General features: G+C 36.6%; 1 protein-coding gene across 2 annotated transcripts in view; it reads left to right on the top strand.

The window, feature by feature from the left end:
* The window catches only part of HEPH (hephaestin), a 995050-nt gene that overhangs the window by 291246 nt on the left and 683201 nt on the right, over positions 1-20603 (top strand). For both annotated transcript variants that reach the window (XM_044057195.1, XM_044057196.1), the window contains exons 5-7: positions 3111-3287; positions 9242-9496; positions 9620-9788. In XM_044057195.1, the coding sequence (XP_043913130.1) occupies positions 3111-3287; positions 9242-9496; positions 9620-9788 (601 nt within the window). The remainder of the gene's footprint in view (positions 1-3110; positions 3288-9241; positions 9497-9619; positions 9789-20603) is intronic.

The following is a 20603-nucleotide window of genomic DNA, read 5'->3' as shown; positions in this document are numbered from 1 at the left end:
TGTCAGAGGTGGGATCAGCAAATATTTTTTGTGGTTTGTGAGCTGTGTTTGCATGCAGTTTTGGGAAGTTTTGTGGTTAAGGCTGGAATAAGGGCCAGGTAATCGAGAAGACTGAGTGGTGTGTGTGAATGTTTTCAAGTGTGTGAGTGACTCTGCGTGGGTTAGGGTGAGAATAACAGCTGTGTTGGTGATAGTTTTAACATTTTGCATGTAAGGTTGTGTCTGTGGCTGAACTGGTACTGTTAAGGGAGAGGGATTTTGGTAAGCTAATGTGTAGCTTTGGAGTTAGGTGCAGTAGAAGGGTTAAGGTTATAACACACAAGTAAGAAGGTACATCCTTACTCGTGTGCTAACCCTAATATTAAGCATACCCCTACCGCTAGTCTTTCATATTACCTTATCAAAAACTATATTCCTAACAGTACCACTGATTCAGACAACTCAGGCAAATCATGGCTAGGTGAATTTGTATTTTTTTTTTTAGTAGCTGACAGATTGGAAGAGGAAAGCATTTGTTTTCCATTTTAAATGGTTTAGTTTTATTAATTTTTACTTTTGATCTTTGTTGGTTTTGTTGTGCAGTGATGTTTCTGTATGTTGATTAATAGTAACATTCTCTTAAAATTATTTAGGAAGGCAACATTTGGCATGGTAGTAATAAACTTTCAACTGTGACATTATGCTTCATATATTATAAGATGGTACAGACATTGCTAATATAGCAGTGTTCCTCTATACCTGTGGCCCCAGTGGGTCTTATAGGTTCAATTAGTCTAAGGCTGGCCCTTTGCTGATTTGTTGCTTATTATGAAGTGCAAATTTTATTTTGTTAAAACTACCACAAATTTTCTCTGCTTCCATGCCCATTTGTTGTTGTTTTTCTCAGTGAATTTTCAATTAACACAAAACATTCTGTCAGTTCTACATCCATTGGGTCATAAGTTATACTCCACTGAATAACAAAAGCATTGTGGTAGTCTGGTGGTACTATTCTGAATTTTTGTGCAGTTCATTCTGAAAGTAAGTAGAGAAAGTGAAGATTACCTATGTGTTGCCTTAAGGCTAATACAATAGTAAACTGTCCAAAATCCTGATGAAAGTAACGTGCAGTAAATACGCCATGCAATATTACTGGGTTCAGTTTTGGTGTACAAGATTTCATACCTGGGGACTAAATGTAGAAACCCAGGAGACAGGCAATGGACATTTAAATGCCTTACTATCATTGCAGAAACTGAAAAGCAAGACAGAACCACATGAAATCTGCATGTACATTAAGCCTTAAGGGTAAACTTTAGGCTATACTGCAGTATATATTAAAGTAACTGTGATATGCACAACAGGCAAAACGAACTGTATTATTGGTGGCTTGACAATGTCATAATTTTGTTTTTATTGTATATTGTAATGGAATCCCATCCTCATCAGTAAAAATAGAGTGTGCATGATAAACTTGCTACTTCTGATTGTTTGTAGGGGACAGATTGTATGATACAGTTATGAATTACTCTCTCGCATGGTGTTTTCCCTTTCCACATGGTTGTATGGCTATGGGGTGAGCATATTTAAGAAAAGGCATGTGGAGTAGAGCCTTCGATATGAAGGGTGCCCCTGTAAATTTCTTTCTTTTTTTTTTGGGTATACTTGCATTAGCTGTATTTATTTTTTCTGCATATATGATAGGTTCTGGGTTTTGTAAGTAGCTGTTTTATTGTTTGTGGCATTCACACACAAATGTGTATATATATATATATATATATATATATATATATATATATATATATATATATATATACACACATGTGTGTATTGGTTCTTTGTTTTGCTGTTTCTTTGTTTTTGACATTTGTACTGTGGATTACTCTGTTTAGAAAGAGGTATAACTGTGAGAAATTTCCCTGTCCGGCAAAATGGCACTACTTAATTTAAAAAAAAAATTCATTGGTAGAGTTAACTTTCACTGTACATTTATAAGGCATGCAATTGTATTTATTTTTTGTATAAATGCTATAACCCAGGAGCATGGAGTGGTGTTTTGCATTTTTAATGCTTATCCTTATTCCCCTGCTGGGTGACTGTGATGTTGATGCATTAAGTAAGGGGGAGTCAGGGGTGCAGGAAGGATGCATCTCCAAAAACATCTTTTAACCTTTTTTCTTTTTAACTGGTCTTATATCTTTTTGATTTGGAAGATGCTGGAATATATTGTAAATTATAACTGTGTCTCAACGGTACAGTGATAGAGGTGTCACACATGATTCTGGCACTTTGGAATCAGGATGTCGGATCCATCTCCATGAAAGTTAGGCAGTTTTCTTAGCTATGAGTTGACATCCAGACTGGAAACCCTCTGTAAGTGGAAAATATGGATCAATCATGAAAGTAAATTTTGATCTAAATAATTTAAATGACAAAATCAAAGGATAAGGAGGGATTTGCACTTCTGAATTGTTTTGTAGACATATTTGCCCTATCAGAATGTTTGGATAGGGTTTGTTGATTGATTTTGTCAATTTTGTGAAGGAGAGGTACTTTATATGTCCAAAGTAAATTGTTCACCCTTATCCAGAAACCTAAGTTATTGAAAAACACTGCTTGCAGGGTCTAAAGGAAGTGATCACTGGCAGTTTCACACATTCCACCAAGTAAAGTTGTTAATTGGAATTATGAGGGATTTAAAGTTCAGATTTGATAAAAGATGACATTCAACTCTTTTATCAAATCTTATTAAATTTATTTTTTATCCTGTTGTAGTCATGTTTACATTCTTGTGTGTCTCATTTGTTTGACTAAAGGTTCCATTTGTTACACTTTTTTAGCATATATGGCTTCTTTCACTTTGCGTTTCCTTCACAGAGAAGGGGTGTGCTTGATGTACGTTACGATTAATGAAATTTGCGCTGCAGTGTCAGAAACTCAAAGTGTATTTGATATGAACTTGATTTCATACTAGCAGCAGCCTTGAAAATCATCCCTTCTGTCCTATTCCACACAATGTTATGCTAAGAAGATTGGATTCCACCTTTCTGATGATATTCTCAGTTAAACAAAGCCAATTATTGGCTCATGTGAGTGTATATTCTGATTTTTAATATACTTTCTGTTTTTAGGAGTCCTGGATGGCACTTCATTGACTCGCACAGATGTGGACAGAGACTTTATATTAATGTTCTCTGTAGTTGATGAGAACATGAGCTGGTACCTTGATGACAACATAAAACATTATGCTGAATCTGACTCTGTGATCAAAGATGATGAGGAATTTCAGGAAAGCAATAAGATGCATGGTGAGTAGCTGACCTTTATAATTTCATCATCTATGTCCTGACCAATTAGAATGCAGTTTCCAGTGATGTATTCCTGCATTGGTTTTGCTCTGTCTGCTGGTAATACATATCTCAACAGTTCAGTTGTAAGATCTTTTCAGTGATATTTTTTCCTTCTTTAAATTGCAGAACTGAGGAAAGTAATGACAAAGTTAATAGGTCATTAATTTTAACCTACTTGGTGGATGCAAGTTGGACTGAAAATCCAGTTATTGATAACTGGAAAGTAATTTTGGGTAGTCAAGAGATCTGCTTGGTATTAGGTACTTGCCCTAAAGTTGTATGTAGGAAAAGCTGTTAATATTAAAAATTTGTAGGAATTAAAAAAATCAGAATATAAATTCTATTTCTTGTAAAAGAAAATGTACTTTTCCATGTAATGGGTTTGTGTGTAGTGTAAATTCATAACTAGATTACCTTATTTTACAGTAGCAAACAATAACAAAAACTTTTGCAGTGCAAGGGGCAGTATACATATCAATCTAAGGGGCTAGTGTACCTAGCCAATTTTACTGGCTACACAAGTTTTTATGTTGTAAGATCAAGCATAGATTATCAGAGCATATTCATGAACGTAATTATGTTATTAAAGTAATAATACCAAGTAATAGTAAAAAAAATAAATAAACTGTGTCAGAGAGGCTAAAAGGTATGAAAATTATTTTAACTGATAAAACTAAGCGTTTTCGTAAAACTTCTTCAGACCATACCCAAAATTACATAACACAGTCATTAAATAGCAATTTAAAAAGGAAACAACCAATGAATATGCAGTTCTTATGCACATGATGAAAAAATAATTAGAATCTGCTACTCTTCAATTTAGGTTTTAAAGAAACCTTATCATTAAGCCCAAAGGCTTTGTCGGCTTGCAGATGTAATATCCAAAATAATTCACGGCTCTCAGTATAGTTAATAATATTACCAAGTCTACCACTTTCACTAATCATCTCAATAACTTTAAAACTAAAAGTATGTGTGGCCAAGTAATGCTTTAGCAAAACATAGCAGGCTGTGCATGAATTTTAAAAAGTTCCCTTTTTAGTGATTGCAAATTCTGAAATAGATTTCAGGGGAGGTGATTATAATAATTTGTTAAATGGAAAGGAATTATTTTTGCAGTTTAATTTAGATGCCTTGATTTCATCCAGGTTTAAATGATGTGATTAGTTTAAAAAGTGTGTTAAATTTGAGAGCATTGAAATGAGAAATGTTCGGTGGTAAATTTTGTAGCATCTGACTTTTTTTTTTATTTTATGAAAAGCGCACAACTTGTTTTTTTATGCCACAGTTACAAGTGGCTGACACATTGAAGGATGAATGGCTTTAGTGTAGAAATTTAATATCACTGTGAGTTTTAATGCAATTTGTAATATTGCAAGAGCTGGAGGAATGCTTTGCAGGGATTTTTCCCCTTTCTTTACTGTGCTGCGACTGAGGAGATGGTATACTTAATTTAGGGGATTGCAGGGTGGGCTTGCCTTCATGAAACTTTGTGCGTGTTTTCTACTGATTTTTACTCACCGGTTTCAATATTTATTTTTAGAAACTGGTGAATCAAACAAGCATTCTTTCATTGTTTGCAGATAAATCTATGTGTGTGTGTGTGTGTGTATATATATATATATATATATATATATATATATATATATATATATATATATATATATATATATATATATATATGTGTGTATGTGTGTGTGTGTGTGTGTGTGTGTGTGTGTGTGTGTGTGTGTGTGTGTGTGTGTGTGTGTGTGGAGTGTGTAGTTGTAATGCTTTTTTCTGATAAAGTTCATAAATAACTCAAGAATGAAAGCATACAAATCAGTGGTCTTTTTGGTAGTCCCGTAACAAATATTTTTTTATTTTCTTGAATTTCTATTCCTGTGTATATAAGTATTTTAAAAACGTAAAGGTTCTGCCAGGTCTGCTCTGCAGTGGGATAAAGCCCAGACTATAAACAACATGACCTGAATTCAAACAGTGGATCAGATGCTGGAAGAGCCAAATGGGGAGAATGGGAATGAGCAGCTAATCCCAGCGCTTGGGAGCAGGGGGCCGTGGTCCTTGTCTGCTGATCATCACTACCAAGCAAGCAGAGGCTTGCAAAGCACGGAAATGTCCAGAACTGCAGATGTGGCTTTGGTGTTACTAAGCATTAGCCTTCATTAGTGTGCGTTTGTGTATTTCCAATGTGTTTGTAGTGAGACTGGTGCACTAGTCCATGTGTGCGCTTTGCTGATGTGCTTTTTTGTCAACTGTGTGGCTGTTGATTAGGTTAGCCTTGCTATTTAACGTATGTTATTATCACTATCCTCCTATACAATGTTAATGTCTCCTCCTACATAAGTCTATACCTGACTTCATTATATCTCTCTTGAACTGTTTACAAACCTATACAATATTAAAATATCCCGTCCTACATAATTTTATAATTTACTTTATGTATCTTGAACTCCTTGCAAACTTTTCTTTACTGAAATTTAAGAAAACTAAACTTCTTTGCAACAATGTTTTCTCTTCTACAGTATCAATCCATTTACTTCCTGCAATATTTTAGAGCTACAATAACTGTATAGACTTATAATTGTTGATGTACAGTATATACTTTACTGTGTATACCTGTCTTGTAATTTTTTTCTGAGAACTGTCAGAAATTCACTTGTTAATGTAAATGTATTATGAAGGATCTTTTCTTCCCAGGCCTCCACTGAAAATGTGCTCTGCCCACTTGTACACCTCTAGTCAACAAAAACAAACGACCAACTAACTAAATAAATATACATCCATCCTGATTCATGATTTACGCCATTAAATAAGGCATGATTCAGGATGTGGTTGACAGGCATCTTCTGCATTTATCTGGTCACTTTTTATACCCATCCTTTGAAGTGAACAACGAGTCAGTCTATGAGACTTGTGCTCAGATATCACTGAGAACATATGTTGTCTTTATATCTGGTTATCTAAAGTGCCCAGTAAAATCATCTGGGTATCACTGTACTATAAAGTGCTCTTACCTGCACTTCTACATGTGAAATGTTATACACCATCATAACACCACGATAAGTGGTTGTCGTAATCACTGCTGCTGGGAACTTGTGCATCTTGAAATTTGCACAATGGGATACATTCCTCTGTTACCTAGATCTCTGGCTGCTGCAGTGACAGCCACAGTTTTTTGCTAAGCATTTGTCTTTGGCACCCCAAGCATTTTACAGCTTAGTTATATAATGTATATGTGACATTATGATGCTACAGTACACCACATACAGACACAACATATTTGAGGTGGCAGTCTCCCTATTGACATTGTGAAATCCATAAGTCCAGCAGTTATGAAGATGTTTTTGTAGGCTGTGCTCAGTCCAAGACATGGATGATTTGGTTAGGAGCTTGGACATCTCCGGACTGTGCGTCAGTTGTTTCATTTTGGAGATTTTCACTTCTACACCAAGGCTTTGGTTCATTTGGCTCCTGCTGGTGGGCTGTTGCCTTCTCCATCTTAGTATGTGTAGTTATTTCATGGCCATTCTACATTCTGTGGCTTTTAGTGTGCATCCCCAGTAATCCTTATTATTACTCGCTTGCTCCAGGTGGCAGATGAAGTCATTTACCACTGATCTGCACTTTCCTCATTGTGAGGGTGTGGTGTTTGGTGTTTTACTTGTGTCTGGGATTCCCTAATTTGTATTCAATTTCCTTGGCAGTTGCTATTTTACTTCTGCTAGAAATTTCCATGTTACCAGCTTGTGCAAGTGTAGCTTCCTGTTATATTTCATAACTTGTTACCTAGGCAATGGCAACATGGTTTGCAGACCTCCACCATATGCTAGGTACTTCCTGCGTTTTTTCTGCTCTTGCCAGTGACTTCTTTTTATGATTTTTGTTAGCTGTATTTTGTAATTGTTATTGTGTTAGGGTTTTAGCAGATTATTTTCTATTGATTTAAAACTCATCTGCTTGTTTGTAACCTGAACTCATTCCCACCAGAAGAGCTCTTTTGAGTGTGTACCTTTAACTCCTAGTGGGCGTGGCTTCAACATTTAAAAATTGAAGTTATCACCTTACATTTTTAACAAATACCCATTGACAGAGGTCACATATCAATACAATTGTGTTTGCTATCATGTATTCTTCAAGATAAAATTTTCCGATACCTTGTATGTAACATGGTTTTGGAATTATTAATGCAAATATGAACAGGCAATATTTGACGCCTAGAGGAGCAGTAGGAGGTAACTGCAGAAACGCCTGGAGACATCACTCGGTTGTAATGAGTTAAAAGGAGAACAGAAAATGCCAAAACTTACTATTTTCTTTTTAAAGTTTTTTTTTCAGTGATCAAGCCCCACCCCACCTGTATTCCTTCCTTCACTACTTATATTAACTCCAAGTTCACTGTACCTCAGATTAAGGGTAATACTTCAGGGCACTGTGATCTTAGACTTGGTTTACAGAGTTCTTTTTCATACACTTAGTCATGCTGTTCTGGGGATGGCATTTGCATTCCAGAGAATTGCAAATGGTTATTGAGGTGACATCTAAAAGAAAGAAAAGTCACATAATTTCCTTCTTGTGTATTATACTCCCATATTGTGGCCTAATTCTGTAGCACTACCGACACTAATCTTTGCCATAGGTTTTACTCAATTGCTGAGATGTAGATTATACAAAATATGGTTACTGTCTTATGCAAGCTGCCTGAAACTAATAACTCAATTAAAAGATGTTTATATGCATAGCCTGAATTCTTTCCTACATCATAGTATGGCTGGAACATATATGAAAGTGAAGAGTTAGGTCACATGTCTGTGAAATGAAGGAGAGCAGGAAAAATGCATGAGGGCTATAAAATACTAAAACATAACAAGGAGTGAACCAACTATAGAAGTGGGGAAGGTTGAGCCTTGTTATGAGCATGTTTAATTAATTTTTTCACATTGAAAGGCTCTGCCAGGGAGTATGGAAGTTCACAGAAAATTATCTTGTCCCTAACTCACACTTTTTGTGCTGGTGTCTTTTATTTCCTTAACAGATTTTTTTTAAACTGGTGCTTGTGCCACTTTGCAAACAGCACTAATGAAGTATGTATAGGGCATTTATCAGTATTAAAAAAAATCATGATTTGGCTGTCAGTCACTTTCTGGATTTGTCTGGTCAGTTTTTGTACCTATCCAGAGAAAACCAAATCAACTAGTCAGGCTGTTATAGGTTCATATGAGTTCACTAGGCCATTGGCCCCAGGGCCTTTATAAGCCTAGCCATGTTATACCTTTGTTCCCTTATTGACCAAGTTGTATGGTCTACATTTGCAGAGTGAGTCTATGACCAGCACCAACTGCCCTTATCCAGAAGGGACATAGATGACACCCTGGGGTAAATTTATTTTGTCCCATCCAGTTGTCTAAGTTACACTTAAATAGGTTCATTACAAATTTGTGTTCAGATTATACTGATAACATGTAATAAGAGAGAAACAGAAAGTGATAATAAACCTAGTCAAAGGAGTAATTTACAAATAAGTTTCTAAAGGAAAAAAGATCTATATTTTTATATGTTTAATGTTATGACTGTTTGTGTACTATTTAATAGCTTGCAAATGTTGCTGTGTTGATTATTACAGTTAATGAGCTTGATACATTGCATGTTCAGACCTTTCAACTGCCTATCTTATAAAACTATATGTTTTAGAATAAAGTATATATTATAATTATTATTATTATTATTATTATTTAACTAATCTTGTTATACTCATGTGGTGTGTATCTCCTGAGTATGGAAGCTTTTTCTCTACATAGTGCATATAAAATGACATATTACTGTTACATTAATATGACATAATATGACATTTAATTTTATTTGTATTTCATTTACATAGATAATTAATTTTGTTTTACTTTAAATTGCTGCAGCTATAAATGGCTATTTATTTGGGAACCTTCCTGGTATTGAGATGTGCTCAGGGGACCATGTATCTTGGCATCTGTTCGGGATTGGGAATGAAGTGGACATTCACACAGCTTTCTTCCATGGACAGACACTAACCATTAGGAACCACAGATCAGATGTAGTAAGCCTGTTTCCAGCAACATTTGTCACTGCAGAGATGCTTCCTAGCCACATTGGTAAATGGCTTCTCAGCTGTCAAGTAAATGATCACCTTAAAGGTATGCACTCACAATATTTTATTTCCTTTAATATGAAATGTATACCAGAATCAGCATCTTTTTAAATATATGCTTCTACAGTTAGATTATAGAAGTACATGTTTTCTCTCCTTAATCTTACAGCTGGCATGCTAGCATTGTATAAAGTCAATGAATGTTACAAGAGCTCCAATAATTACCAACTAAATGGGAAAAAAAGGGAATACTTCATCGCTGCAGAGGACATTTTGTGGAATTATGGACCTTCTGGCACTGACAATGACAGCGGTAAAAGCCTTACAGAACCAGACAGGTAAGATATCTTTATACCATCATTTAGTAAGACAGATTTAGTTCTTCTTCAAATATTTTAGAAGTGAATGTCCTATCATGTGACTTTCCTTATAGTGCAGACTTTGCCTGAACATTCTGATAGGCTAATGTATGCTCCCGTAGATGGGTGTACGTTTACTGCACATAAAGATAGAAGTGCTGTAATTTACACTGACATATGTTTAAAATTGTTTATGTAAATAGACCAGTTGCCATGTTGGCAGTATTTTAACTTCTGAAGGAAGTCAGGGTGTGGTCCAAACTTATTTCATATAACTAACTGAAGATTTATAACTTGATTCCCCTACCTCACCTCATTATTATATAGTCTATAATTCTGAGAATGAAGTAGAAGTAAGAAGCAACATGATGATCCTTGTTTGTGCAGGAATATTTATCTACTACAATTTAGGAAATAAGTAACATGATTTAAAATGTCAGGATATTTCTTCTTCTTCTTCTTTCAGCTTTTCCCAGTTAGGGGTCGCCACAGAGGATCACCTGTCCGCTCATGATTGGCAGTGGAGTTTTACAGTGTCGAGTTGCCAGCCCGGCACCCAACCTTCCACAGAAGGCACACACATGCACACACTCACACCTAGGGCCAATTTAGAGTGTCCAATCTACCTACAGCATGTCTTTGGGACGTGGGAGGAAACCCACAGGGAGGACATGCAGACTCCACGCAGAAGACACCCCAGCCAAGGATCGAACCGGAGAACCTCTTGCTGTGAGGTGGCAACGATAACTGCTGCACCACCATGGCCACCCAAAATGTCAGGATATTTCTAATATCAATAAATAAATGGAATTAAAAACTTCTGTAGTAACCATGTTAACAAACAACTAATATGAAGTAAAACTTTTTTTTTATAATACATGGATATCAATACTCTTATCTACTTGTAAATTCTGCTGCTCTCCAACATACACAATGTTACATTATATTTCTATTACTTTTATAGAATCTACATCATCTGTTATTTTTTGTTTCCTCCTATGTAGCCACTTTGACATGTTTTTGTCCTCTTTTCTTGGTTGTAGTACCCTTGATTTATTTCTTTAAATACAGTAAGAATTCAGAATTGTAATTACTGATCTGAATTCCCATATCCCTCTAGAATTGAGAAACTCCACAATACTGCTGTGGCTTATTTCTCAGAAAAAATAGACATTATAAAGATGAATAAATAAAGCATGTGATAAGGTACAAATATGTTCTTCAACCATTTAAGGTCTGTTTTGACTTTCTTCAACTCAAATGTTTCAGGTACTTACTAACATTTCTTATGTATTCTGTCCATATGTAACACATGGCTATTAATACTTCCAAAGGATTGCAATATGATGCTTATTTCCTGAGACTAATGGACAACATTAAAAAAAAAAATATTCCCTTCTGTAGATGGCGTGAAAGATGTTATCCACATTTTGGCCTGGGCAGTGAGAAACACCGACTGTATGAGAAGCTACTAAAAGAAATTTGTGTAGGTTTTGGAAATGATGCACAATTCTTTTTATACAGCATCATCATCAAATGGAAAGAAATGCAACATAAAGATTTACAACCACGATTTCCCAATTCTGTACCTCTTTGAATCCTAAAATAATCCCTCTTTCAAAAACAGCTCCCCAGTGCAACTGAGAGCATTATTGTTACTAACACCAACAATTATGAAAGTCAGCTTTGTTACAGTTCTGTGTTTGCCCTTTGCCAAGGAGGGGACACCTTAGAGTTAATATTTATAGAGAAAAGAGATGTTCCAGTGGGCTATGCAGGACAGCAAGCTCCCCCAAGGATGAGGAGTTCACAATAGTTAGTGTGTACAACCTTTGGAAGTCATTAAAAAAAAAGGAATAAGCATGTGACATTCTTCAGAACACAAAAATGACCAGGCTGTGTATAGCTTGATTTCACACTTGCAGTCATCCAGTTTACTCTATAGGACCGCAATTACCAGCTTTTTAGTTAAATATTCTTCAAGCAGTACTGTTTGGATATTTTTGAGTTAGATTCATAGGTGGTTAATAGGCATATGTTCCAGGAGACACAGGAAGAGTGTCTAGCCCAGTTTCTCAACTGCCCAGAGCACTGTGTGGTTAAGTGTCACGCTCATAGAAGGCAAACAGAGACTGACTTCATATCCTTCAGAAAATACATGCTAATGCAAAACCTGTTATTCTAGCAACAGTCTAAGTTTGTAAGAGCAGTATTTAAAATGTAACCCTGATTTTTGGGCCTATGTCACCCTATAACTTTTGGCTTTGGTTCATATGTTAGTATTGGCTAGCTGCCCTTGCGGTTCATTTTAAGACTAGCTAGTTTCCCTTTTTGTGCTCATAATAACCTATCCCATTTGGTTATAGATAATTATATAGTACCCCTAATGAGAATAACTGGGATTATACCATAGATAATTTTAGGGGTCCCATGCAAGGAATAATACATTTAGGAGCTGTCTCTTATTAGTACAGGGGCAGTCCTGGGGTAAACCACAAATCTAAGAAGTTTAGATCCCCAGATTTTGCATTTCTGATGTCATTTGACTTGCTGAAATGCAGTAAATCCCTCAGTAATGGGTCGGGGGGTGCCTTGTGTGCCTGAGACAGCCTACTTCTTAGCAAATTTGTAGGATACCAAGTATAGCAACAGGGCTTTGAGTCAGTCCATGTAGAACATGTAGTTTAGGCCTTGTAACCTTTTAGTAAAATATGTCTGTAGGTGTTCCAGTTGTTGCATGTGTCTATATAGATACATGGCAAAGGGAGCATTATATTCAATGACTGGCCTAATGAGGGCTGAGTAAAGGGGGTCAGTGACATCCCTAGATCTAAACAAAATCCCTTTGTTTATAAGTTGCGCAATATAGAATTTTCCAGAAAGTCATGCATCTACATCAAACTATTTCTGAGTTTTGTACATGAACCCTATATTGTTTTGTAATACATATTATGTTTCTGAATTTGTAGTCATATCTAATTATGGTAATTAATGAAGCCTTACAGAAGCATGTAATAGCAGATTCTGTCTATGTTACTGCAACTCCAAAACAATCAGAACTTTATATACCTGTATTTGTAAAAGTACTTCCTTGTATTACAGCTGTTTCGCCTTTTCTGTGTTTAGAAAGTGATTCTAATGCAAAGCATTTTTCTGTTTGATTTTCTTACAGCACTGGTAGCTTCATCCTGTGCTGTAGATAAAAGCGTGTGCAAATAATTGTATCAATATGTAGTGATAAAAAGGCCAATCAAATCTTGAAGAAGAATTAGAAAGCAACTTATCATATTATTGCATGAGCTGACACAAAACAACTTACAATAAATCATAAACACATACAAGCAATAAAATAATTAACCAGCCAAACAAATAAATGCATATATGTTTATTATTTTGCAAGCGTAAAACAGAATTAAGCCCTCCTACATTGGAAAATTGTATATCCTTATAGATCAATCATGGAATGAGTGCCCCATGCAAATATTTAGGAGTGCACCTTATTCTCACTTTCTCTTGTGACAGCCATATACACTCAAGCCACATGTAAAATCAGCCATCGGATCGGAGTGCCACAGAAAGTCTCATCGTTTTTCTGCTCCGAAAGGAAAGCAGGAAAAGTTAAAGGAACCCCTCAACCAGAAAACAGTCTTCGGTCAATAAAAGCTCCAACAGCTAGGATTCATGCAGCCATGGAAATTCTTTCAAATGAAGTACATTTTTCCTTTGTTAAACTACCTGAAAAAATCCAGCCTTGCCTTATGTCAAACTAAACAAATTACTTTCCTATTAAAGAAAGGTATGACCTTGCAACAAAACCCAAGATCCATTCAGGAAGGTACTGCAGACTATGTCTTACCAGCCACCTTAAATCAGAAAAAGAGGTATGTCCTTCTGCTGTAATGGACTTCAGTTTTGTCACAGCTACTCCTTCAAATAAAAACAATTCTGGTATTTCAAATGATGGCAGCAGTGAAACATTATCTTCAAGAAGGAGCACAGTAAAGGTGTCACCCACCATGTGCTCTTACTCTCCATAAATAAACAGGAGCAAAACAAAATGTACAGTGGAACTCTAAACTACTTTATGACTAATAAGCATGAGCCACTTGAAAAGTAATCAAAAATGTTGTTCTGGATGGTGTAAAATAAGGGATGCTGGAGTTAAGGATGTGGGTGGTATAATATAAGGAGGGCTCGAGTTAAGGCTGTGGGTGGTGTAATATAACGGGTTCTGGATTTAAGGTTGTGGGTGGTATAATATAAGGAGGGCTCGAGTTAAGGCTGTGGGTGGTGTAATATAACGGGTTCTGGATTTAAGGTTGTGGGTGGTATAATATAATGAGTGGTGGAGTTAATGTTGTGGGTTGTGTAATATAAGGATGGCTGGAGTTAAGTTTGTGGGTGGTGTAATATAAGGGATACTGGAGTTAAGGGTGTGGGTAGTATAATATAAGAAGGGCTGGAGTTAAGGTTGTGGGTGGTGTAATATAAGGGGTTCTGGAGTTAAGGGTGTGGGTTGTGTAATATAAGGAGGGCTGGAGTTAAGGTTATGGGTGGTGTAATATAAGGGATGCGCGAGTTAAGGTTGTGGGTGGTGTAATATAAGGGATGCGCAAGTTAAGGTTGTGGGTGGTGTAATATAGGGAGGACTGGAGTCAGACCATGAAAGTGAATTTAGAGTACTCTAATGGGATCACAAGTGGTTAAATACAACACAGTTCACACCAAAATCATTATAATATATCAGTATTCTACTTTTGAAGAGTAAATTTTATTGATCTGTAGGGCGTACTGGGTAAAATAGTCTTCAGCACTGCACTGCCATTTTGGACACAGCTGCCCTTCAAACTGAAGTAGCAAGTCTAGCATTTCAACTTTTAAGTCATTAATATAGTATTATTACAAAGATTAGCACAACCTAGAAACAGGCATCATCTACCCTAATGTTTTCAGAGTCCATAACAAATAATGCTTAGCAGACAAAACCTGCAACAAAACTTTGATCAACTGTACAACATTGAAGTTTGAGTCATTTAAGCAGTAATCATTGCAGGGGCTTTTGGGTAATGTAATACTTATCCAGGAGGCTGGAATTAGACTGTGAGGGTAAGTCTATATCATTTAATGGAAACTCAAGTGGGTAAATGTAATACAACTCACACACAGTATTTTACAACTTGCATGCTGAGTTACATGCATCTGATTGAAAGGAGACTTTCACTGAAGGTGAAATCATCATTGTTTTTATTGACTCACATTTTGAAGAATTGGTGTGTATGTAAATATGAGATCGGCTGATAAAAGTGTGTTTGAGTGTGGGATTGTTAACCAAAAATATGTGTGTGTGTGTGTGTGTGTGTGTGTGTGTGTGTTAGATCTATGAACTTGTACGTTAGTGTGAAATATTGATAATGAAACTCCTAAGCATTGTAGCCCCAAAACTAACGCCCAAACCCACAACTTCCAGTACTTTAGTTGAAAACTACAAAAAATATAATGTGAGCTATATTTCCCATTCATTAAAATGGAAAAAATACCTTTAAACACTGCATAAGCAAGTAACAATGACATACCCAGAGCAACACTTTCACTCAAGGTTACACTTAGTTTAAATTTTAAAATTCTAAGTAAGATTAAAAAACTGAAACAAACCCTATATTTTTCACTCCTTGCAATAAATAATAATAATGATAGCTGAACGATTCATCCACTGCATAAACAAAATCCACACAAACTCCTCCCTCAAAACAATGTTAACTAATGAAAGCAAGCCTCTGCAACTGCACATGTTCTTACTGGAATTAAAAAAAAATGCTGAAGAAAACTAACTGTAAGTAGTCAATAAGACAATGATATTACCTAAAAACAGTCCAAGCATCTGAACTAAAAATAAACTAAATAAAACATATTTAAATTATAAAACTAACAAATTCTAGCACAAACCACAATAAATTACTAAATACATTAACAATGAATATTCAGTTTGTAAATAAATAAAAATTAAGTGTTAAAAAAATCAGAAACTACAGGAGAAAGGCCATTGCAAGAATATCCAGAAAATCCATTTATAAAACCGTACTCAAGCTACTCAAAGCCGTATTCCTTAGAAACTTAGGCAGTTCATGTAGTTCACTGAAGTCAATGGAGTACATTACTGTTACATAAATAATAGTAGTGGGGTGTGATATGCCAGATGCATGAAACATATTGTACTGTAGAATAAGGGAACTCAGTCTGTGACTTGTCCCTTCAGTATAATTGTCCCCAGGCCTGGAAACTAATTGGTACCACTCCCACCCCCCACTCCCAAAGCCCTCCTTCATGTAGCAGCTACAGGAGCATTTCTAGCTATGCACTAACCCCATCATCTGATGCATTACATTATTAGTACTACATATTAATATAACATATTAATACTACATCACTCTCAGCATGGTATCCAATATCCTCCCCAATGTGTGTGCACACACACACACACACACACACACACACACACACACACACACACACACACACACATGGATACCTTTACCATCTTGGGATAGCAAGCCTATGTGTCTGCAGTTTACAGAGACTGTACAAGCCTATGCTAACACCAGAACAAAGATCAGTCAAGTATCATCTCTTCCTTATACAAAAAGACTGAGCCAGCATTACCTGCAGTTTTCCACTACCCTATGTTCCAACTTTTCTATTACCTAACCTGCCATTTGAATGCGTCTTCCGGGTCATAGTCAGGGCTTTACCCTTTATGCCACAAAGCCAGGATGTTTACTTTAACTTTTGAAAACCTATGTATTTGTTCATCTGTACCAGTTATCTATTCTCTAATGAGAACTTGTTTGTCATGCTTTTGAAGATTTTATTTCACACATTTTTTTTCATTCACTCACTCTTTATAACTGTTTAACTGTTTTGTATTTCTCTGTGATTTTAAATAGTTTTACTGCTTCCCTTTACTGTACTTTAGCATTTTGATAAGGCAACTTTAGAGTTAGGTGACCAGCCGCTACTCTGTTGTATTCATCTGTGCAATCCAATGAATCTGTTGCATTCTGTTAATCGTAAGTACAATTGTATACTGTACTTTGCACTTTTAAACTGCATTTTTGTTATATTGCTGATTTTTTGTTAAACTGTTCTTGCTAATTTGTTTCACTTTTGGTCTGCTGAAACACAGACTAGATTCAGACCTGCTTATTCTGGTTCTGTTTGTTAAATTAAGCAATAAACTAGGCTATCTTTTTTGGAGTGCCCCCCCCCCACACACACACACACACACACACCATTGTGGCAAGAGAGTGCAGTTAGGACTCATCTGATTCAAGGTAGCTGGCTCAGGGCTCAGTTTTGAGCTTTTTTACTGGTTAAAATGTTTAATTCAGTTTGCTCACTGTTGCTACATAATCCCAGCTCCACAGAGTTAGGTGAACAGCCACTATTCTGCTGTGTTCATATGTTTATGCATAGCACAGCTCCATGCACCGTTGTGCACTACTGCGCAGTGGGGGTAACCATTGAGAGTTAGAGATGTAATAACTTCAGTAGATAAATTTTCCCTTAGTAGCTGCCTGTGATCCATCCAAGAAGCCCTTAAATTGCAGAGAGCACTGCAGCTGCACTTTTGCCCCTTAAACAGTCCCAAAACCACCAAAATCTACAATAGCCTCATACCATTTAGAGAACCCCTCCTTCAGCAAAGACCCTTTATAGAGCATCCCATTAGTACAGGCCCTGTTTAGAGAACTCAGTTATACCACACTCTTCCATTTTCTCTCCCCACTGTGAAAACAGGATTTAACCTAGCATTATGGATGGTCAGTTTCCCTACATTTCTTATACCAGCCTGATTAACCTGGGTATCCTGAGGCAGTGTAGCAACTGCCTCATGTACACTGATAACCTTCTACTCCTAAGTCACCCAACTGCAATTTGTGAGAGATGCATCAATAGTAAGAATCTGGAATCCTTGCTCTCTAGCACACAGAGTAATAAAACTGAACAGGTTGTCAGCTCGCATACTACGCCTCCTACACAAAATAAGCACACAACACACAAACCATCATACATGGAGGTACTCACCAGAAACCTATGTAAACACCTGAGACCTTCCAAACACAAACATGCTCCACCTAATACAGCACATGCAGCATTCAATACACATAAAAACACAAGCACTAATGTCTCACCAAATAAGACCGTAAGGCAAAGCACATCTAAACCAAATTTTGTAGTCATAGGTGACTCCATTGTGAGACACACAGATGTCACATTCACCAGGCTGGACAAGGAGAAGATTATGGTCAGCTGTCTATTGGGTACCAAGATCCATCAGATCATACATGCATGCACTCAGGTCTCTCAACAAGTACCATTATGACTCCGTCATAATTCATGTTGGTGTGAATGACTTGAGGCATACCTCACTGGACTATATGAAGAGAGACATGATTGAGCTCTCTGAATATGTGTCCCTTGCAGGTATGTCCCTAGCCTCGAGCAGCATTATACCCTCACCTAGGATGATATCACAATATAAGCAAAAAATGATTGATTTCAACAACTGGTTTAGTTTCTGGTGTCATTCTAAGGTGATCCAGTTCCTGTTAGCCTGGGATGACATGGTTGATAGACCACATTGCTTTTCCAGAGATGGCCTTCACCTGTCATCTCTAGGCTTTTGGTTACTGGCTAAGACACTTGCCTACTCCATAGTGCCTTTTTAGGCAAGGTCTGAAGAATAACATTTCAGATATGAAAATATCACTCGCAAATAAATTAAAGGTTATGCAACTTGAGAGACCTCACAGATTTCTAACCAAGAAAATTCAGGGTCTCCAGCAAGTCATACACTGACAGACTGAAGTCACTGTCACTGTACTCAGTAGTGTACAGACTTCTTAGAGGAGACTTGTGCCTGGCCTACAGAGCAATCTCAGATCCAAACCTAATGGAAATACTGCACATCAAGAAGTCAAATGGGACAAGGGTCACCACTCTAGGGATGTTAATTTGGCGTGTGACATAAATAGGACCTCCCAGAGAGACAGATGTTTCTTTCAGAGGTTGCCACGCTTCTGGAATAGGCCCAATTCACATCAAACAAAGCCCCTTTATGACCCTATTTAAGCATAGCCTGGATGACTGGATGGGAAACCATATATTCCTGCCGGGGATTTCACCTATGACCCTCCTAGATATGGGCAGTCGTTGTTTAGGCAAAAGTCTTTATATTGGGTTTCTCTAGTATTATACTTGGTACACACAGCTAGACTTATAAAGACCTTCAGGTTATTATCCCAGTAAACACCTATGAATCTATGAAAACCTGACTGATACAAGAGTTTATGCATGTTACATATCAAAAACTTTGTTTAATGATAAACCTGTCTCCACTTGTTGGTACTCTTATATTAAATCAATCTTTGTGGACTGCTTGCCCCCTTGCAAATGTAGCAATAGAGAATTTGTACCAAATAACTGTAGGTTAATACAAACAAAGACATTCTGACAAATACAGACATCTTGCTTTCTTTATCAAACAAACTGATCTACCAGCACTTATAACAATTATTTATCTTTGGCATTATTTGCCAACATTTTGTATTAGTAGATGTAACATCTTGACAAAATACCCATTAGTTTCAGTTTTCTGTATACATTCTCTACCAAAGGTAATCTGTTATACACAGTTATGCATCCAACATCTGAAGTTTATCATTACATTCACAAAAGATTACACGAATGAGCTAATCGTTAGCTACGTCTTACTGTGATAAAACTTATTATAACCCTTTTGGAATGAGACCTAGTCAATGATGCATAAAATTTATTCTAAAACAGAAACACTTCACACACTGCGAATAATACATCTCTAACATTTCATAAACATAATGTGTGTGTTTGGGAAAGTTTTTTTTTTTTGGTGGGTGGGATTATTCACTCTTTCACTTTGAGCCATTAATAGCTGACACTATCTGACGTCTAAGTATAAGTACACTTTTTTCTTGATAAATTTAATAGTTGCCTTATTAACTGCACAGTCTATACGTCTTCTTGTAGCTTGATAACATATTTTATAAGTATTTCCTCTGAAACCTGCAACATTTATTCCCTAGTCTATTGTTAAAAACAAATATTGACAAAGAAAGAGTTATTTTTGTAATATATGCCACATACACAAGTCTATCTGATAATGTATTAGGCCGTGTCTCTCCAAACTGAATGTAGTTATGTATGCATGCATAATTTTTTGTATGCAGTCAGTTATTAATTGTTAGTGTGGCCGCGGTGGTGCAGTGGTTAGCATTTCCGCTTCACAGCAAGAGGTTCTCCAGTTTGATCCTCAGCTGGGGTGCCTTCTGTGCGGAGTCTGCATGTCCTCCCTGTGGTTGCGTGGGTTTCCTCCGGGTGCTCCGGTTTCCTCCCACATCCCAAAGACATGCTGTATGTGGATTTTACACACTAAGTTGGCCCTAGGCGTGAGTGCGTGTGTGTGTGCCTTCTGTGGAAGGTTGGGCAGTGGGCTGGCAACTTGACACCATAAAACTCCACTGCCAATCATGAGCGGACAGGTGATCCACTGTGGTGACCCCTAACCAGGAAAAGCCGAAAGAAGTCGTCAGTTATTAACGTTTGCAAATTTTGTTATGGCCCACTGGGAAAAGAAATTCATATTTAATAGTGAATTTAGGAATTCTTGGTCTGTGTAAACCAGATTTTTGGATGATATTTTCATCTTCTGGACAAATACCTTGAGTAAATTGAATGATTTTATTTTTTATAATCAATAAT

The sequence above is a fragment of the Protopterus annectens genome, chromosome 15.part0, assembly GCF_019279795.1.
Source record: "Protopterus annectens isolate FY-2018-M chromosome 15.part0, PAN1.0, whole genome shotgun sequence".
NCBI classification, from domain to species: Eukaryota; Metazoa; Chordata; order Ceratodontiformes; family Protopteridae; genus Protopterus; species Protopterus annectens.
The sequence above is the reverse complement of the archived record's forward strand: the minus strand, read 5'-3'. Positions and strand labels throughout refer to the sequence as shown.